Consider the following 19,244-nt stretch of genomic DNA (forward strand, 5'->3'; position numbering starts at 1 on the left):
GTTACTAAGCACGAATGAATCATGAAATACAATGGATCTTTCAATTTATCTGTTAACCTTTCACCGTAATCCCAAAAATCAAATCTACACCACACCTCTCGTAAAAGAAATACCTCCGCCGGCAGCACACTCCGCGCTATTAGTAGTACAAGCAATGATCAGACATCGAGTTTCACTTGAAAATTTGTCTTTGTGGAAAAAATTGTTCCATTCAAAGGAAGATCCGGAAATTTCGATGGATTGCACAAGCGCTCACTACATCTTATTTTTTTGGAGATGGTACAATGAACTACGAAAAGGTTCACTTTTGGACCCTCTTTCAAAAAAATTATCAACTGACCCGTCTTATCAAACGAAAATAGAGAGTGTCAATAGATGTCATTCGGATAAGCAACATGAGATTATACTCTGTACAATGATTATGCTATGAATGTGTAACAGTCACAGTAGAAGTCACTGTTGACTGTGATTTATTCAGAATTTGTCAGAAATTGAAGAACCACTGGATAAATTAATTAGGTCAAAATTTAAGTGTCGTTCAGTGACTTGTTTAACAATAATTTAGATACTATTGGATTAAATTTGTGAAAATTGTTGTGGACAATTTTAATTTGATGGAATTTTTGGTTCAACAGTGACCTCAATTTTATTATCATAAATAAAATATTTTCGAAATCAAGCCAACTGCTTTGATAGTTTAAATCATTTCTGTCCAATGAAAATTGGAGAAGATGTATATGAAGATGGTTCATCATTATTTGTTGTCTAAGAAAATTTTGATAATTCTATTTGTCAATTTTGATAGGGATCATTTAGTGCAAAGAGCTTGATGCCCTTAGAAAACATTCTTTTGTTTGTACTGCAAGCCACGCATTTCCTTCTGTCATCGATTCAGAAAATAAAAAATTACTGAATATTATAAATGGCAAATACAGTGTGGAATAAAATGATTTACATCTAGTTACCTTTGGATTTTTGCACATGTAAATTTTCCTGTACCGCTCTACATTTTTTTTTGAAGTGCCGAACTATTAGTTCTGTTAATAAATGTCATCAATCGAATTGACAATTGTTACAATTTACTAAATTGAATTAACAAACGTTGGTGGCCACTTTCAACACTAGCTGTGACTTGCTTTTGTTAGCTCCTTTTTAATTTCAATCTCTACTTTGCATTCATATCATCCCTTCGCAATAAATCACATTTGGAATTTTGGAATATTTTGAGGTTAGGCTTTCTTTTTTTTTGTAGAGCGGCATTTCGTATTTTTACAAGGGTAATGCAAAGGTAACTAGATGTAAATCATTTTATTCCACACTGTAGAAAGATTTTCAAATCTACATATGGAACAAGAGTTCGTTGTTCTGCTAAATTAATTTGAAATAATATTTCCCTGTTATGCTCTCCACCTACATGGCAAATAAAGAATCAAAAGCACTCCAACACATTACCAAAAAAAAAATCCCATTGCTTTTCCTTCACAAGAGTTTAATCTTTCTCACTCCATTTCTTATTTTGTCATTTTGCTTCGCTTGAGAAATCCGTTCGAATCCTAGTCAATGATGGCTAACTCCAGACAGTTCTAAAATGTCCTTCTGATTTGGCACTAATCCATTCATTTTTAAAGAACAAATCATTGTGCTAAATGCTCTCCAGTATCAACTTCCCCTCAACTCGTCTTTTGTGAAGGACCGCATAACTGATCAAATAAATGTTTTCTTATGGAAGCATTTTGAAGTGTCCGTTATCTGGTACGTTCTCACAAGATATTCCATCAGATTCAAAACTTCTAAAGCAGTTCATAACCACTTGACATTAAGGTGCAGGAACCCTCTTACAGAGGTACAGTCGTCCAAAAACTTTATAAGTGTACTTTAACTTCAATAATGAGAGAATTATTATATGACACCTCCTGCTGAAAAAAAGGATCACTTAATCCAGCAGAAACTACCTTTTGCCTCCGCCCTCTTTCAAATACAGAGCCGATTTACAAAATTAATCTGTTTATTTGCATCCATTACTTGCTTCGTTGTTAATCTAGTAAAGTTTTTAACAATACGGCTGCAGCATAATGTTCTTCGTTCGTCGTTCTTGGACGACTATATTTTATTATTTCCCCAATCTAGGTTTTACATACTAATTTTTAGAAAGAAAAACTTCACTGTATATACAGAGTTAGTCACATAAGAGTTACTTCTGAAATTTGTTTAAATACAAGCCAAAATACAAATATCGTCAATAACTTGCTTCAAGAACTTTAAAAAATTAAACATATAATCCACGATTGCTTTGTCTTCTAGAATTCGTTGACTTTTATAAAAATTGTCAGGTTAATTGTCATCATGATGGTTACGTCCAAAAGTACCACCCGAATGTACCCGAATCGAGATGACCCAGTCCCTGAAACATTTAGGATAGTGGAAAAAAACTTGAAACAGAACTATCCTTCACAGAGAAAATCCCGTCAAAGGACAGCTACTAATCCTGAAAATTAAATATGTAGCTGTAATTCAGGCAGTGGAGGAGAACCCGCATCTACATAGATCAAATATCAGTAGCTAGATAACTGAGTATGTCAGTCATCGGTAGGGCGTATTCTTCGTGCTAATAAGCTTCACCCCTACCACATCTCTTTAGTACAAGAACTGAAGCTCATAGATTTTCTGAACAGGCAATTTTGCCAGTTCATGCAACAAAAGATAAATGAGAACCGGAATTTTTTCAAAAAAACCTTGTGTAGCAACGAGGCCAGATTTAGTAATTTAACGAGGTAGTATGCGTTATGCTCATTATTAGATGTAGCCAAGAAAATCTAAGATAGATTAAGGAGACACACTTTCAAAATGTTTTTTGTGTTAATGTGTGGTACAGCAAAATAAACGAGAAAGTGATTGGCCCCCAATTTTTTGACGGATTAAATGGAGAAATGCATCTTCATTTTTTACAACAAGAACTTCCTCCATTATTAAAAATCTAAATACGAGACAAAATATGTAGTTCCAACAAGATGGCGCTCTTCCACATTATTACGTAATTGTAAGAGAATATTTGGATGACAATTTTAAAAACAGATGAATAGGTCGAGGATCCAACAATATTTGGCCACCTTGGAGCCCTGACTTAACACCCTTGGACTTTTTTCTGTGGGGGACATTAAAAGAGAGGGTATTCAGAGAACCGATAGTAGACATTGAGAATTCGAAAAACCGAATAAAAGAAGAATGCAGGGCCCTAACTCCTGACACGATACGTCGTGTACGACGATCACTCAGAAATATGTAGATTAGGTTTGTATTTCAACAAATGGAACGCACTTTGAGCAACTGCTTCGTTAGCTTCTGTTTGTTGTATTATTAATTAATGTTATTAATTATTATTTATTGTTGAGGTATTGGCATCTTGACGTTTCTATAAATTTTTACTGGTTGCTTGGATCACTAATTTAAATCAAAGAAAATATCGTACCAAGGGGCTGTATGTAATTAACTCTCCTTAATGTATGTAATTTTTATAACATCCATTGGTAAATGACAAATTTAATTTTACGACACAATTTATGTTGAAAATACAGGTGACAACGCTGCTGTATTTTGATCTGGCTAATCTGGTTACATCTTTTAATTTTTCCACAAACCGTAATAACGTTATTTATATTATATTAAATTAGAATGTTTCTAAAATTAAACTGTCGTTTCCGTTATGACAACTTGTATAGTCTTGAGTTACTATACAGATTAATTCCGATATTTATTAATTAATCAACACAAGCAAACAGGTGGTGGATCCTTAATATGTGAATAGGCCAATAGTTCATAAATATATATATAAATAAATGTCAGGAGGATAATAAAATTTTAATAACACTGGATTTACAAATATACACAAATTTACATATACGTACAACGGGTGTTCAAATGAAAAGTTCATCAAGTTAGCTATGACTTTTTAATGAAAGAAGCGAAAAATGGATGATGCCTTCTTTGACAGATGTCAGTTGTGTTTTGCGAGTGGAATTGAATTTTAATTTAATTTAATTTCAATTTAATTAATGCACCAAAACATCTATCCGACAATTACGTCAGCAAGTTAGCAAAAAAAGTTAGAACAACGCACACAATGTTACACAAGAATTTACATCTTTCCAATTGGCTTGTCGACAACGTAGGCAATAATGTCTTGGTGTGCATTTAATGCTTTCAACATAAAAAACACATCTAACCTAAAATTTTACAGATTACACATCGCTACGACTTTCGTCAAATTAAGAGGTTTTGCATTCAATGTTACCAAACATGTATTCAGAGACATGTTCTCCTCTGCTTTTTGGCACTTACATTACATATAAAATAAATGTAGTGAAAAATGTCACTTCTTAACGTAGTTCTAACCTAACTTTTGTCACTGACCTTCGAAGAGATGCTTCACGATGTTGTAAAAAATTCAAAGGCTACTTGATGAAGTTGTCAATTGAACACTCGATATGTATTACCTGTTAATCTTTTAGATCCTTAGATTGTCTTAAAAATAATGTACAAATTAGAGAAAAATTTAATTTTAAACACCTTAAGCTAATATTGAACATAATTGTAACTGCAAGCTTTTTCCAGTGAAAAATTAAGACGATATACAAGGTGTTTCACGTAACTTTCCGACCCTGACGAACTTTAAATACAACCAGTAATACTTCTTTCATTTCGTATCCCACCTCCACCCGGCGGCACGGCAATTTTGCCGGAGTACATACATTATTACGGATAATACTATCAAGTAATAGTGCAGTGCTTATCAATATAATTACCGGCGTCTCGCCTCCACAATTTGACTTTTTTGTGTTTTATGTTCTGTGTCAATGTTAAGGAATTTCCTCACGATGTGACATGAGTATAATAATATACCTTTTTGAATTTCAACCACCAATCTGTTCTCTAAGTCCAAAATTTTTAAATTTTTACAAAGAGATTGCGGTACTATTCCTGTTGCTGAAATTATAAATGGTAAAATCGAAATTTTTTCTATTTATAACTATAACTTTCATTAACGATAATTAATTAATAATAATTAATGATAATTAAAAATTTAAAAGTAAATTTTTACTTTCATTAACGATAATTAATTAATAATAATTAATGATAATTAAATTGTATATTTTGGTATCTAGCATTTTGTGACTACTGAATACTGAGTTCTATAAATTCGGGGTAGATCTCGGAAAGTTACGTGAAACACCTTGTATATGAGAGAGGTTCTTTTATTGTCTCCAACATAGAAACAAGATCAGTAAACTCTAATAATTCTATCACTAAGGCACTAATATACCGGGTGATTTTAAATAATTGTGACTTTTTTTCTTAAGTTGGGAACATTTTTCATACATTATTTTGGTAAACTTGATACCTTAATCAACACATTGGCGTACGTACGTCATTTTGACATTTTATGTATTAATAAATTGTGTCAAATAGGCGAGGACACTATGTTTATGTCAACTATCACATTAAAAAGCAGAATAACCAAGAATAATATTACCAACCTATGAAAAAAAGTCACATTCATTTCACCCGGTATTATTTTTTACGTTCAGAATCGATCCGTCATAAGGAAAAAAATACTAACAACACATAAGTGAATTTTGCTACTGAGAGAAAAAGCTTAAAATTATTGGTGATTTAGACAATCTGTTAATTTCTCAGTGAAATTTAAAATACTTATTTAGAATTCCTTTTTTATTTTAACAAGATTAAAGTAGACATTTGTTACTATTCCGAAGCTAAGAATTGTAAGTATGTTATTCAAAGAAATTCTCTTTAATGTAAAGAAAATAGTAATAGTAACTCATTCATTATTTTAAATACAGAGATCCTAGTAGTGCTATAATTGTCAAATTATTTTACTCGACTGTTATTAACATGTACATAAATAATGTAGTGAGCAATTCTCAGAATTTTACGAATACTATATCATTGTAATGATTATTAAAGTTAAAAATTCCCTTGATTCTAAGAAATGAACTGTTGCTATAATAAAGATACTATCCGAAAAAATTAATTAGGTCTGACTTTTTAATGACGGGTTATGAGTATTTCACAACATTTACAATTAAAAACGGGGACCACCCGGCGATCTCACCCTACAGAAGAACCGTCCCAGTTAGCTAACCTATCATCAATCGATACCTTCAGAGTAAATAGTCTACTACCAAAATAATTATTCATCCGGGTGCTTTGCATAAGTGTCAGTTATCTAGGCGATAATTGCCGGTTGAACGGAAAAATTCAATAAGCTAATGATAGGTTGGTGTAAGAAAAATTCTATCGACGAAAAATTGGCGTGGCGCGCAAGGAAAAACGGGAAGAAAACAATTACGAAGACCGGAGGCGTTCAGCTTCAGCTATCAAATTATGGCCAGAAATTTACATGGAATGGGCACGAAGCTCGGCGAAACCCACACTTCCACCACTTGCTGCTTTGTCGCAGGTGTGTGAGCGAACAATAGAATGGATGTGAAACTATTTAATAGGTGCTGAACACCGTTTAACACTTTACAATACAAATTGCGGAGCGATAAGGGGCGGCGTCGGTGTCCCTCGGCGGTGGAGGACCGACGCGGCGGTTATTTTCGCAAAGATCACTCCCGATTGATATGCATTTGTGTGCACCGACTGACAAACTGTGACTTTCACTCTATTGTCCATCGCAATTAGGTAAACGAGGTCAAAGGTGCCGATACAATCTACGATGCGAGTTTTAATAAAATACGACCGTCCTCCTATTGGGAATAATGAGATGAGATGTGGATGTGTGTTATGGACGGCATGAATTCCAGCCGACTTCCTGGATAAATTTCAAATCGAATCGAATCCTTATCACTCCGTCGCGCTTATCGACATCAGACGAGTCAAAAACACCATAAATACCGAGAACAAAATAAAAATACCGAATGGTATCTCTTATTTATTGACACCGAAGACAAAAATATTATTTTATCGAGTTTGGAATAAGATTAAAATTGAGAGAATCGTAGTTTGTTTGTTGTCAACGGTCCACGCCAGCAGCCCGGCCCGATTTGAGTCCGCGGAACGACCAGGGCCGGATTATTATTGCGGTAGGCGCAACAAATCACGTTCGCATTATTTTATCCGATATACACACCTAACTTGCCGTAAACAAGCAATGTTTTGCGAATAACTATAACATGAAGCATTAACTGCAGACTGATAAAAATTAATGAATCATTCCAATCACACCGATCTGGAAACGTTTGACAGGTGGGCGCGCCGTTTCACCCGACCAGCACCGAAAAGATTATCTGATCGGTTGCATCTCGACAAGGGAAAAAATTCCGGATCGTGGCGAAAAAGTGGCGGTGATAAATAAAAGTGCGATCAAAAATAAAAATGCGATAAAAACGGAGCCGATGGGCGTAACGCGGTTATTAAAAATAAATCGAATGGTAATTGTCGAGACTTTGATTCCTTTGTGTTGGGCAATAACGAGCACATTATCGTCTTATCAGTACAGCACACATACGAAATAGTGGATGTCAGCAACAATTATGAAACAAACATGAAACAAAAATGTAGCACCTACTTTTAAGAGGCTTAGGGTTGCTCTGCTTGCGCCTGGACATCGTTGGTAATTCCCCGAAAGCGCCAATTAAAGCCAAAAGTCACATGGCACCAACATGGTAAACGAATATTATGTGAAAGCACAAAAAAAAACACAAAAACACTGGACACCAACAAAGCAACAGAACAGGAAAAAAGGATCAACAGTCCGACAATTGGCGATGACAACAATAGGTTGTCACGAGGGGTATTTTCATTGTAGAGGTTATGTTTTGGACAATCTGACAGTTGTTCACGTGTGTTCGTGGATGACGCGCCAACAGAACACCCTCTCACAACGTTTCGGAACGACTGACGATACAGTGACTCACTGAAGTTTGTTGATTGTTGCTTTCGCGCGCACACTCAGTTCAAGTTGGTGTGTGCGCTCCTCTGTATTCTTCGGTTGTTATCAGACGACAACAAAGTTCTTATCAATCCAAAGTTTTACAAGCATTTGTTCTTTTCCTTGCTTTATCGTCGCGCAATAGAAAACCATTGATGGCGATACCGGTCGTGAATCACAGCTCCGCACACAATGTCGGTGCTCGTCGAAGACGTGCGTTGCGACGCACAAATTGGAGGTTAATTGTGGTGTTCGGGGTTCTGATTATCTCTGCGGCTAGAAAAATATACGTATTTTAAATCGTGCACGGGATTTTATCAAAATTATTTAATTCTCGAGGAAACTCTGAAGTTCTTCGTAATCTTTAACGTCCTTTGTGTTTTAAAAGTAAAGCGCAATTAGATTTTTATCAAAGTCTCTTGGGTGCAAAAAGGGTAAAAAGTGTATAAAATACTGGGTACTTTGTGTAATTACGATCGCACACATCGACTCAGACTTTCAAAACATCAAGAATGTACGTGCGGAACACCGTTTCACAATTTCTTCGTACATTTTTCAACAATCAACAATTCATTCAAATTTTACATTTTTAAAATTTTCATTTCAACAAAATGTAAATTTACAAAAATGTTTATTGAAGTACATTGTCTTAGTAAACATTTACAGTTATCTACTTACTTTAAATTTTTACCAGTCTCAAAATTATCAACTAAAATTTTAATATTAATTAATGACTTATTAATTCATATTAGTTATTTAATAAACTAGTTTGTTAATGAAGGCGATTAATAATCGAAACTGTTTAAAGCACGAACGAGTGTAACGAGTGAGTGGCTTTAATAGTTGAGATTATTAATCGCCCATTAACAAAAGAGTTGATTACAAAAATTTTTCGTTGACCGCAAACTTTTTTTTTGGTGACAAATTTTGAAATTAAAGCCAAATCAAAACCAATTTCATCTTTTTCCATAAAGATGAGACCTTATAAATACCTTCATTCTTTTTTTTGTCCTCAGGGTAGGCCATTTTTAAATTTTTCAACACTTTCTATTCACTTTTCCACAAAGAGTGTCCGAAGACGTCAACTCCATTCACATTCAATTTCACGTAAAAATCACGGTTGCTACAGAAACCTAGTTACCTTTGAAAAATATGACATGCGAATTATAACCAAAAATGTCGGTTTTTGACAAAGTGAATTTGTAATTGTGCAGTTATGGAGCTATAAAATATAGAAAACCCTGCTGCACTATCTGCTGCAGTGTTGGTAAGTGCAAACAATGCATGTTCGAGGTTGTTTATACATCAAAATTTAATGAAAACGTCAAAATCGCAAAAATCGTTGATTAATGAAAAATAGTGTATTAATGAAGTCCATTAATACACTATAATTTAGACAAAAGAATTCATTAATATTGAAATTAACAAGCGGTCAACGGAAAAATATTTTAATGCAACTAATTAAAATGTTTGTTAGTTATATAATAGTAATTTATTATACGAGTTTTATAAGACACCATTTTGTCGCACACGTTTTTTAGAGCACGAGGAGCGCAGCGACGAGTGCTATCTATAAACAAACAAGTACGACAAAATGGCTTATAAAACGAGTGTAATACAATATTTTTTCTATTTTGCCCCTATTTTAAATTTTCAATCAAAAAAAAGGTCAAAACACAATGCTAGGGAAATTATATGTATTTGGCAAATATAAAGGGTTGGTAACGCTGGTAACTAGACGAACAATTGCAAATTTTGAATTTAAACGGTCGTGAAATGCAGTGATCACATAGCAACTACTCACTGTGAGTCACTGCCAACTAAAAGTTTAAGTAAATGTTCCTGAAACGCGTATCGAAAAGAAGTCCATTTCGAAACCCGTTTGAGTGTTATACTGACTGTGTTAAAGGTGCAAAAAAAAAAAAAATGTAATATTATAATAATTTGTAGATGCGAACTAAACCATGATACTCGTAGCTTACTCGATTTACTTTTTTTTTTGAACCGCACGATATTGTTTTAACTGATGAACTAATGTTTTAACTGATGGACATTTTTCTTATATATATGTAATTAAAATTTTTCACTTGCTTACTTTCTTCCATGCTTGGTTATTGATAACAGCAAGTGATAAATGTCTTTATGATTTATTTGTTAGGTTGGCAACAGTTTTATGTTCGCACGCCTGTTTGCAAGAACTAGGGCACGCAAAAAGGTCAATTGCAAACGTCGGACCTGAAATATCAGTTGATATTTTTAATTATTTATAAAATCTTATTTACAATATCGATTATTCACGATAACATTAAACCTCCGAAACCCTAAATTAATTAAAAACGAGAGACTACTTACCAACAAAATCGCGTGTGTTATTTTTTTCTTGTTATAATTATTGGTTAGCTCATATTGCGCAAAAGATGCCGCACTTCTGGGAGGCTTCCGAAGTAAAATTAATTGAACACCTGCTTGATAATCCAAACAGGATAAGTATCTAATTTCTCAGACAATGTGATGTGTGTGGTTTCAAATTCTAAAGTCTGGATCAAGACGTAAAGTCGAAATAAAAGAGAAACCTATCCTCAAATTGATCTACACTTCTACAGTGTGTCCCCGAATAGGTGAAACGACTCTTGTAAAAGATAAAAAATTCTCGATTTAAATTTTCATTTTTTGGGGTTTAGCCCTGCTTTGTTAAAGATTAATTTTTAACTTAATTTTAGTTTTGAAAAATCAAGTATGCCTTGGAAATTTTCAAAAAAACTTATTTTTCTCTAGAGTAAAGTCTTTTATGTGGTAAATACGACAAAGAGTTATTAAGAAAAATTGTTGAGAATCAACATCTAGGCCCCTAGAAAAAATTTCAAAATCATCCGCCAACTATAATTGCTCATTTTTTTTTCTATTTAATCGAGGTTTTAACTTACTTTTATTTCATTATAACTTATTAGTGTTAAGCCAGTAACTTGTAGTAATAATCTAAGTGTGAATTTTGTTTCTCATTATAAAAGAACTGTTAAAAACCAAATTCTTAGATTTGTGAGGAAATAAACATTAAAAAAATTAATAGTATATAACGGTATTAGGCCGATATGGGTTATATAACAGACATAGTTGAGGTATTGTAAAATCGAGGCGGAGCCGAGATTTTATAATCAACCGAGTCTGTTATATCCATATCGGCCGTATGTTGTTTTATTGTTTTCTTTATACCAATAATACTTAACATTTAACGATGATTTATTTGTAAGACTGACATTTCTCTTTACTTCAAAAATTAAATTTAGTTGTCATCTATGCCGTAACCGTAGCAACGGTAGCAAAAATAACGGCCTCGGTCTGATAATTTTGAATAACGGCCTAGTCTGTTATAGGTATCATATCAATCAAGCATTGAGTACTGATAAATCCTAATAACAGTATGGTATAAAGAAAAAATCATAGCTGACCGATGATTTTAAAGTTTTGTATAGGGGCCTAGATGTTGATTCTAAACAACTTTTCTTAATAACTTTATTAACTTCTTATCGTATTTGTCACATAAAAGGCCCAATTTACACACGAACGAGTTGAATACAACGTTTTTTTTGTTCGACGAGCCCCTTAAAGGCTCCAAATTGCTTAAAATATTTTAAATTAGCTCGACGTTTCGTTTTACAAGTTATGATATTTATCAAAATACGTTCACACGGGAGAAAATTCTAAAATTCTGACAGTGTCGAACAAAAAAACTATTTTCTTGAGTTGCAAGTGACTATGAATTTTTAGTTTTAGTTATATTGGATGAACAAGAAAATTTGTAATCGAGTCAGCCTAGGAAATATTAGTTAACTGGGCCGATAGAATTTAAAAAAACAAAAGAAAAAAGGCGAATATAATACATTTTATCTTCAAGCGGTCGAAAATCGCGCGTTTGTGTATCTCCATTGAAATGGTTAAACTGTCATTTTTTTTTCTGAGCGGAGTAGAAGTACTTCAAGTCCTAAGAGTAGAAGTGTCCCACAGGCGGCTCGACCGGGTCAAATGTAAGGTCATTTGAAGTATTTGGCACGATTTATTTATCAATTAAAACTATCAATTACACGAAATATTTAATAAATAAATTATCCCGATTAAGAAAAAGCCTTTAAAAAAGCGAAATAAGGAAATTATTATCCAATATTTAACCGATCCGACTATGACCAAAGACGAGCCACCCGCTGTGCGGCTTGTGGGCGTGTCCACGGATGTCAAACAAATGTCAAAAATAGCGCAAGATTGCCCTTCGTTGTTAATAGGTAAAAAGTTGTAAGTTGTAATTGTTTGCTATTTACGTTTTGATAAAGTTTGTTGTATTTAGCGAATCTCTGAAGTGAGTGTGTAGTGTGGTAAAATAATGCAGGACGACGGCACCAAAATTGTTGCAGATCGCGGGAAACTCAATCTAGATCTCATCCGACCACAGTCCCGCGTGAAAAGTGTAGATTTATACATAATTGCTCCTGATGAAAAGTTTCTGGCTACATAGGTAAAATTTCCGAGTTCGCTAGAGGAAGAATTATAAATTATTAACTATTGTAGGTTAGCTCTGTCTTACTTGTCAAGGTGTGACCGCTTTCGATGCGATGAAGTCACCAATTTGACAATGAGAGATATCGAAGATTTGGGTTCTGCTATCGTAGTCAAAGTTCAGGATACTAAAAAGTACAAATCGCGATCATTCACCATTTTGGGAAAGTTTTACGTGGAAATTTGCAGAAAGTACATCGGATAGAATAGATAGCATTGTTGACTTTACTAATATTATCGAAACTTCAAGTATCAATAACAAGGGAAGTAGAAATTACTAGTGACTTAAAATTTGAAGATTGTAACTGCAAAAAGAAAAATAAATAAGTGAGTTCATGTTCGATTTTTTTTAAGATCCGCTTGAAGATAAAATAGTATATATCATATCATTCAGAGTAGAACGTCTTTTTGTGCTTCGTCCAGTTGTCGACCTTAACTGCGTTTCGGTCTTCAATCTCTGGGCTTTGCACAAAAAGAGACACTTCTACTCTTAGTGATATCTAGAATATACTATCCCTCCGCCACCCGGCGGCACGGCAATTTTGCCGGAGTACATACACTATTACGGATATTACTATCAAGTAATAGTGCAGTGCTTATCAACATAATTACCGGCGTCTCGCCTCCGCATTTTGACTTTGTTGTGTTCTCTAAATCCAGAATTTTTAAATTTTTAAAAAGAGATTGCGGTACTATTCCCTTTCCTGAAATTATAAGTGATAAAATAGAATTTTTTTCTAAACTCCAAAGATTTCTCATAGCAACGGAGAGCTCTAAATATTTATTAATTTTTGTGTTATAATATGTCTGTGTTATACATATTATGGGAATTTGGAACAGCTATATCTAAAAGATATGCTTGCTTTTGTTGTTTATTTAAAATAATAATGTCTGGTCTGTTATGCTGAATGTGAATGTCAGTTAAAACTGTGCGATCAAAATATAATTTGTAATTGTCATTTTCCAACCAACTTTCTGGTTTATAAATGTAATGTGGTTGTGTATCCTTTAATAAATTGAATTTAACAGCTAAATTCATGTGTATAATTTTAGCGAATATATCATGATGACGTTTCTTATATTCGCTTTGTGCCAAAACGGTGCAAGAAGAAATGATGTGTTCAATGGTTTCCCCTTCAGTTCCGCAAATCCTACATTTATCGATGATCGATTGTAAACCGCATATGTGTTTTTTTTATAATTTCTGTGTATTGATAACACGATCTTGTATTTCAAATATAAAACCCTTAATCTCAGGGTGAATATGTGATTTCTTAAGCCATGCATGAGAAGCCTCAATATTAATTTCTGGTTGTTCCAGTTCTTTAAAATATCTCCCGTGTAAAGACTTCTGTTTTATATTTGCTATAGTGTCAGGTATATTTGGCTCAACAATATCTGAAATTATATTATCACTTAAACTTAAAGGTGTGTAACCTTTATCCGCTGAAACCAAAACATTAAAAAAATTGTTATCACGAGCTCTATTGAGAAAATAATTTTTTAGTGAAGCAATTTGATTGTGTAGTAGAATTTCTAGATTTGAAAAACACCTACCACCATTTTCGCGTGGTAAATTAAATCTTTCAATAGCAGATTTGGGGTGATGTTTACTATTAAATAACGTTTTATTATTAAATATACATTGCGTCGCGCTGAAAATGAAGACAGTGTAATACCTCATTTTGAATTCAATTTATCGCTGCCCAAACAAAATAAACAAGAACTAGGAGAAGAAGAGGCACGTTTGGAAAAAAAGGCTTTTCTCGACTTTCAGCATTCAAACTGAGCGATTGTGTTTTCTGATCAGTTGCTTTATTTGAAAATTTGTTTTGTTGTTCCATTCGTTGAGTCGTTCATTTTGAGTATTGTCAAAAGTGAAAGCTAGATTAACTTCGCGATCGGAAACCATGTGCTATCCGGCAGAGCTGAGAGTTAGAGGAGCGTAGTATTCAGTTAGGCCGTCTTAATTTTGAAGTACAGTGTGATTGAAAAAGAATGAGGACAATTTGAATTTGGCGCCTAGTGAATAATTTGTCATGTTGGTAACAAGTATTGACAGCAAAAATAAAGCTTGATATGATCATGGGCGTATCTACTGGGGAATTGCAAATTGGTGACAACTGACAAACGAAATCAAAACAATGGGTTTGACCCTGGTTTGACGGAAACCTATGGATAAATCTTGACAGCGATGCTCTTCTGAAGCAAAACTGCCACACACAACATGAAACGCACTATAATTTATGGCGCCAAATTCAACTTGTCCTCATCTTTTTCCAATCACACTGTATTGTTTGTTCACTCTCAAGGCACCATGTTGTACCTACCTATAAATTTGACGATTATGAAAGCTTATGGTGTGCCATCGTTTGCGGATGATTTTTGGAGGTTTTACTCATCCCATTTACAGTGGCTGTAATTAATATCACCTCACTAGTTTCACGGTACCGCCTTGTTCTTTTATTTTAGGTTTAGGTTCTGGGCAGCTGTTGTAACTAATTTATTTGTTGTATAATTATGTTGTTCCACCTCGACTAAGGGGAACTACTTTTAACTCCCCTGTCATAGCTATTCGCACCGCTGAGTTGTTCAATTTATTAAGCCATCTACACTGCGCCAAAAAAGTTAGGGATATTGTCGAATTTTTTGAAATATTAAGAAAAATTTTAAAAAAAATCACAACAACGTCATCATGGTAGTTTTCTGTACCAAATCTGCGTAAAAGAACTTCTTTTTTTGTTACACTTTTTACTGAATTCTTTTTTGATGAAATGTTGATCTTAACAGAATAATCATTTATCTCAATTTGTGTGTACTGTACGGTTGTACCGTATTGTTTTTGCCAAATATGGAAAGAAGATCGCATTTAAGTGAATTTGAAATGAATAGGGCTATTGGAATGCTTGAAGGCGGTCCCGCCAAGCAGAAGTAGCTCAAAATTTCGGGGTTAGCCAGAGTATTGTAAGTAAACTGTGGAATCGGTTTGCTGAGACAAATTCTGGTAGATAACGGCCCAGAAGTGGAAGACTGCGAAGTACAACAGCTCTACACGATCGTTATCTGCTTCTAACAAGAGAAGGCACCCTTTCTATCGAGCGTTACAAGTATGAAATGCCTTGCGACATGCTGGTGGACCAACAGTTCACGTTCAAACAGTAAAAAATCGATTAAAAGCATTTGGTTTAGTCAATTTTTGTCCATACATAGCACCTCTGTTAACACCAGCTGATCATGCAGCGTGTTTAGAGTGGAGAAGAAAACAAAAAAATTGGGTAGTGGAATGGGACTTTCTTCTGGTTGGGGATGAATCACGATTTGGTCTTCATAGCGATAGTGGTCGTGTACGCGGTTGGGGGAGATCAAATGAACGGTACTTACAACGATTTATGGAAACTAGAGCACCTTTTCGGGAGGGGTGTCTTATGGTGTATGTAGGCGTCTGTGTTGGAGGGCGCACTGATCTCTATGTTTGCCGAAGGACTATGACGGAAAACATGTATGGTAACGATATTGTTGACAATATTTTGCCACAATTTCAAGCTGATATTCGTAAAAACTTCGTATATGCGGACGAGCGTTATCGTCCGCACACAATAAGTTTTGGAAACGATAGATTTGCACGGAATTCAACATTTTTAGCTACCTGCACGATCTCCAGCCCTCAATCCATTGAACACGCCTTGGAATCTTCCTGGAAACGGTCTGACCGACCATTTGCCTTATCCAGAGAATATTCTGGAATTGAGTGAGTTGCTCCCTATTTTGTGGCAACAGATCCCCAGAAGGACATTGAGAACTTAATTCGAAGTATCCCACGTCGTATTCGAAAAGCTATACGGGTACGAAGACGAAGTACCCGTTATTAGAAATTAAAACAAAAATTATTTAATTTAATTTAATTTTAATTTTATTTAATTTCAAAAATTTGACTTTTTTTTTGGTTTCATTCTGTATTGATTTGGCTAAAAATGAATGGAATTAAACATTTGTATTGATTATGTTCCCTTTTCTTCATTTGCTGGTCACAAACAACAATATCCTTAACTTTTTTGGCGGAGTGTAGTTGCAGATCAATCGCTGCTGTAGATGATTTACACTATGGATTGATCTCTCCTAAATGATATGAGAAAGATTGTTCTTGAGAATCTGCAAGCAGCAAATATGTTGTATAAAAAGTAAGAGCGAACTTGATGGTTGTTGCCGTTATTAAGGGTCCATGTCCATCCAAGCTTAGATTATCAATATCGAATATTACGGGACACCATATCGTTTTATGTCAGGAGCGAAAAAATCATTGCAAAATTCTGTGTGGGAGATATATCAGTTTTTTCATGATGACAATATTTAGTGAAGTCCGCCAGTTATTGGCCGCTCCTGGGTAAAATGGAGAGCATGACAGTGTTGGCACACCTTGTCAACAACTTCAACTGTGAATAGCATCAAATGAATGAGCTAAGGGAGATGAAGAAGATTAAAGATGATTTGCACGTTTAAAAGATTATTCAGTCAAAACCAATAACTCAAAACATATTTAGAATGAGCACTAGATGCTCCTGGTACTTAACCTTAAAATCGAAAGTATGAATTCTTAGATACACGGCCTCCTTGATTTATAAGAGACTCGTCTATTATAAGATAAGAGACGAGTCTTTTATGAATCTAGGAGGCCGTGCTTAGATAAATGAACTGACATTTAGGATTTTAAAACTTCAAGGCATGACTTTTCGAATGACAAATAACTTTGGGACATGGGGTCCGTACAATATGGCTGTTACGAAATTTCGCTTATTTGAAATGTATAGACATTTAGGTAGTACATACATATTTAATTATGTAAAATATAACAAATATCTAGTACAAAGTGTTACAAAATACGTAAATATAAAAAGATCAATGCGATAATTCCATAAAAGTTTTGGCATGTACATCCTCAAACATTTGTGTGATTTCCAGTCTTTCATTGGCTACTTCTTCCAACATACTGAACAATTGTGAACTCGTTTTGAAAATACTTCTGAATACTTTTCTGTCCAATTTGTACACTTCGCAAATTTCAAGAGCGATAATATTGGCTGTTCTTCTCTTGTCCTTAAATACCAACGAAATCTCACCGAAATAGGCACCATCTTGAAGATGGCAAACTTCCTTTCCCGATGGTGTCCAAACGCCTACGGTTCCACTACCTAGAAAGTACATGCAATCTCCCACAGAACCAGCTTTGATTATAATATCGTTCGGCAAATATATCTCAGGTTTTAGATTGATGACAACTTGTTGAAGGAGATATGACGGTAAATTAGCTAGAAACGATACATTTTGCACCATCTTGCTGCAGACACTCAGATTCATGTCTCCCTTGAGCCGCTCTGACAGCAAATTATTTATGCTTTTCTCCGGAAAGAACTTCCTGGAGTATTTGTAATCGTAGAATTGTAAAATCCTGAGCTGCATTTTCAACGGCAGTTGTCTTTGGCTCATGTAAGCTTGTACTTGACTGATGGTCTCGTAGTATTTAACTTCAAGAGTATTCTTCTTGAGTGCATCATTTAGCATTACAACTGCGACGAAGAAAATATAAAATTTTCCAAAAATAAATGTAATAATTGCCACCATTCTCTCTTCCCACAGTATCGCTTCTTTCTCTTGAAATATGATGCAAAGCAATGCTCCTGCTGCGCGATAAAAGCAAATAATGTATCTTGACATAAAGTTCAAATCCGGAAGATCGGCTGTTTCCACCCATGATTCTGCAGCCACTTCTCCATACAAGAACAAACGTATCTGAGGAATCACATACAGGAAGCAAGCGAACCAGTGAAACACAAGTAAATGAACCAGACAGAATCGTACTCTTTGAACTGTAACACTTCTTATGTTCAAAAGTTCAATGGTTCGAGAAGAATAAGCAAATAAAGTTGGAATTCTTATAATTCTCAAAAGTCCCACAATGGATAAGATTCGCTGGGTGTCATGATCTCCCATAAAAAAGTCAATGGGAAGTGAGCATAACACATCGGAAAAGAAGTAAAAGCTCAAGACGTAGTTCTTTACTATTTTGATTGGTCTCATCACAACTCTTCGCCGACCTTCTACAGCATACCCAGTGCAAAATGTCATACCAATATCAACCAAGCCAATTAACCGTAATATCAACGTAAATTCATCTTTTTCGGCCTCCAGTCGTTCTTCGTGAGACAGTAATGTATCTATATGTGAATGAAAGAGATCGAATGCTGCCTCAGCTGGCATGTAGAAGATGACAACGAACCAAATTACAGTCATCCACATCTCGTAGTAGGAACGAAATTCACTAAAGGGGTGAATAATCCACGATTCTGAGCGAATATGTTCACGCTTAATCCGGAAGATTTCGGCTTTACTTCTGAAAAAGTTCAAACTTTGGGGATTATATTCCGATATCAGGGTGCTCTTCCTCAACGCTCGTTTAAATCTTTGAAAATATGATGCATTTGTCCCTAGGGGAGGGAGAAAACTCATTGACCCTCTGCGCTTCAAAGAGCATCTGTGGCTTTCGTATTCTACTTTGCGTAGACGTAGGAGACAACCCATTTTCTTGGACGATATTTGCTAAAAACGCTAATTTGAATGTGACGTTTGTTTTGCAAAATGATTACTCAATTTACAATGGTGCCGTCTTGATTTTTTTTTTATTTCATTTTCCCAAAATGTGTATTTTAGTAAAAGAATGAAATGTTTAAAATTTGAAACATGTAATTCTAAAATA

The 19,244-nt window shown here is 34.6% G+C and overlaps 2 protein-coding genes and 1 long non-coding RNA gene across 4 annotated transcripts in view; 1 reads left to right on the forward strand and 2 right to left on the reverse strand.

The window, feature by feature from the left end:
- The window catches only part of ush (Zinc finger protein ush), a 180,377-nt gene extending 172,462 nt beyond the window's left edge, over positions 1–7,915 (reverse strand). The window contains exon 1 of one of the 2 annotated variants that reach the window (XM_069046739.1): positions 7,589–7,915. In XM_069046739.1, coding sequence (XP_068902840.1) covers positions 7,589–7,628 — 40 coding nt within the window. In that variant the 5' untranslated portion in view covers positions 7,629–7,915. The remainder of the gene's footprint in view (positions 1–7,588) is intronic. The other variant, XM_069046740.1, reaches the window with a different exon arrangement.
- A 949-nt stretch (positions 7,916–8,864) lies between these two features.
- LOC138132241 (uncharacterized) lies at positions 8,865–13,260 on the forward strand. The gene is made up of 3 exons (XR_011160032.1): positions 8,865–12,235; positions 12,288–12,455; positions 12,509–13,260. It is a non-coding gene; the product is annotated as an uncharacterized lncRNA (long non-coding RNA).
- A 4,044-nt stretch (positions 13,261–17,304) lies between these two features.
- Positions 17,305–19,244, reverse strand: LOC138131779 (potassium/sodium hyperpolarization-activated cyclic nucleotide-gated channel 2-like). Its single transcript, XM_069048985.1, has one exon. It carries the CDS (start codon positions 19,067–19,069, stop codon positions 17,390–17,392), a length of 1,680 nt encoding a protein of 559 aa, XP_068905086.1. The 5' UTR covers positions 19,070–19,244; the 3' UTR covers positions 17,305–17,389.

This window comes from Tenebrio molitor, chromosome 5, assembly GCF_963966145.1.
Source record: "Tenebrio molitor chromosome 5, icTenMoli1.1, whole genome shotgun sequence".
NCBI classification, from domain to species: domain Eukaryota; kingdom Metazoa; phylum Arthropoda; class Insecta; order Coleoptera; family Tenebrionidae; genus Tenebrio; species Tenebrio molitor.

What these genes read in the sequence shown, in the direction of transcription:
- LOC138131779 (XM_069048985.1), bottom strand. Translation starts at nt 19,069, where the DNA reads ATGGGTTGTCTCCTACGTCTACGCAAAGTAGAATACGAAAGCCACAGA.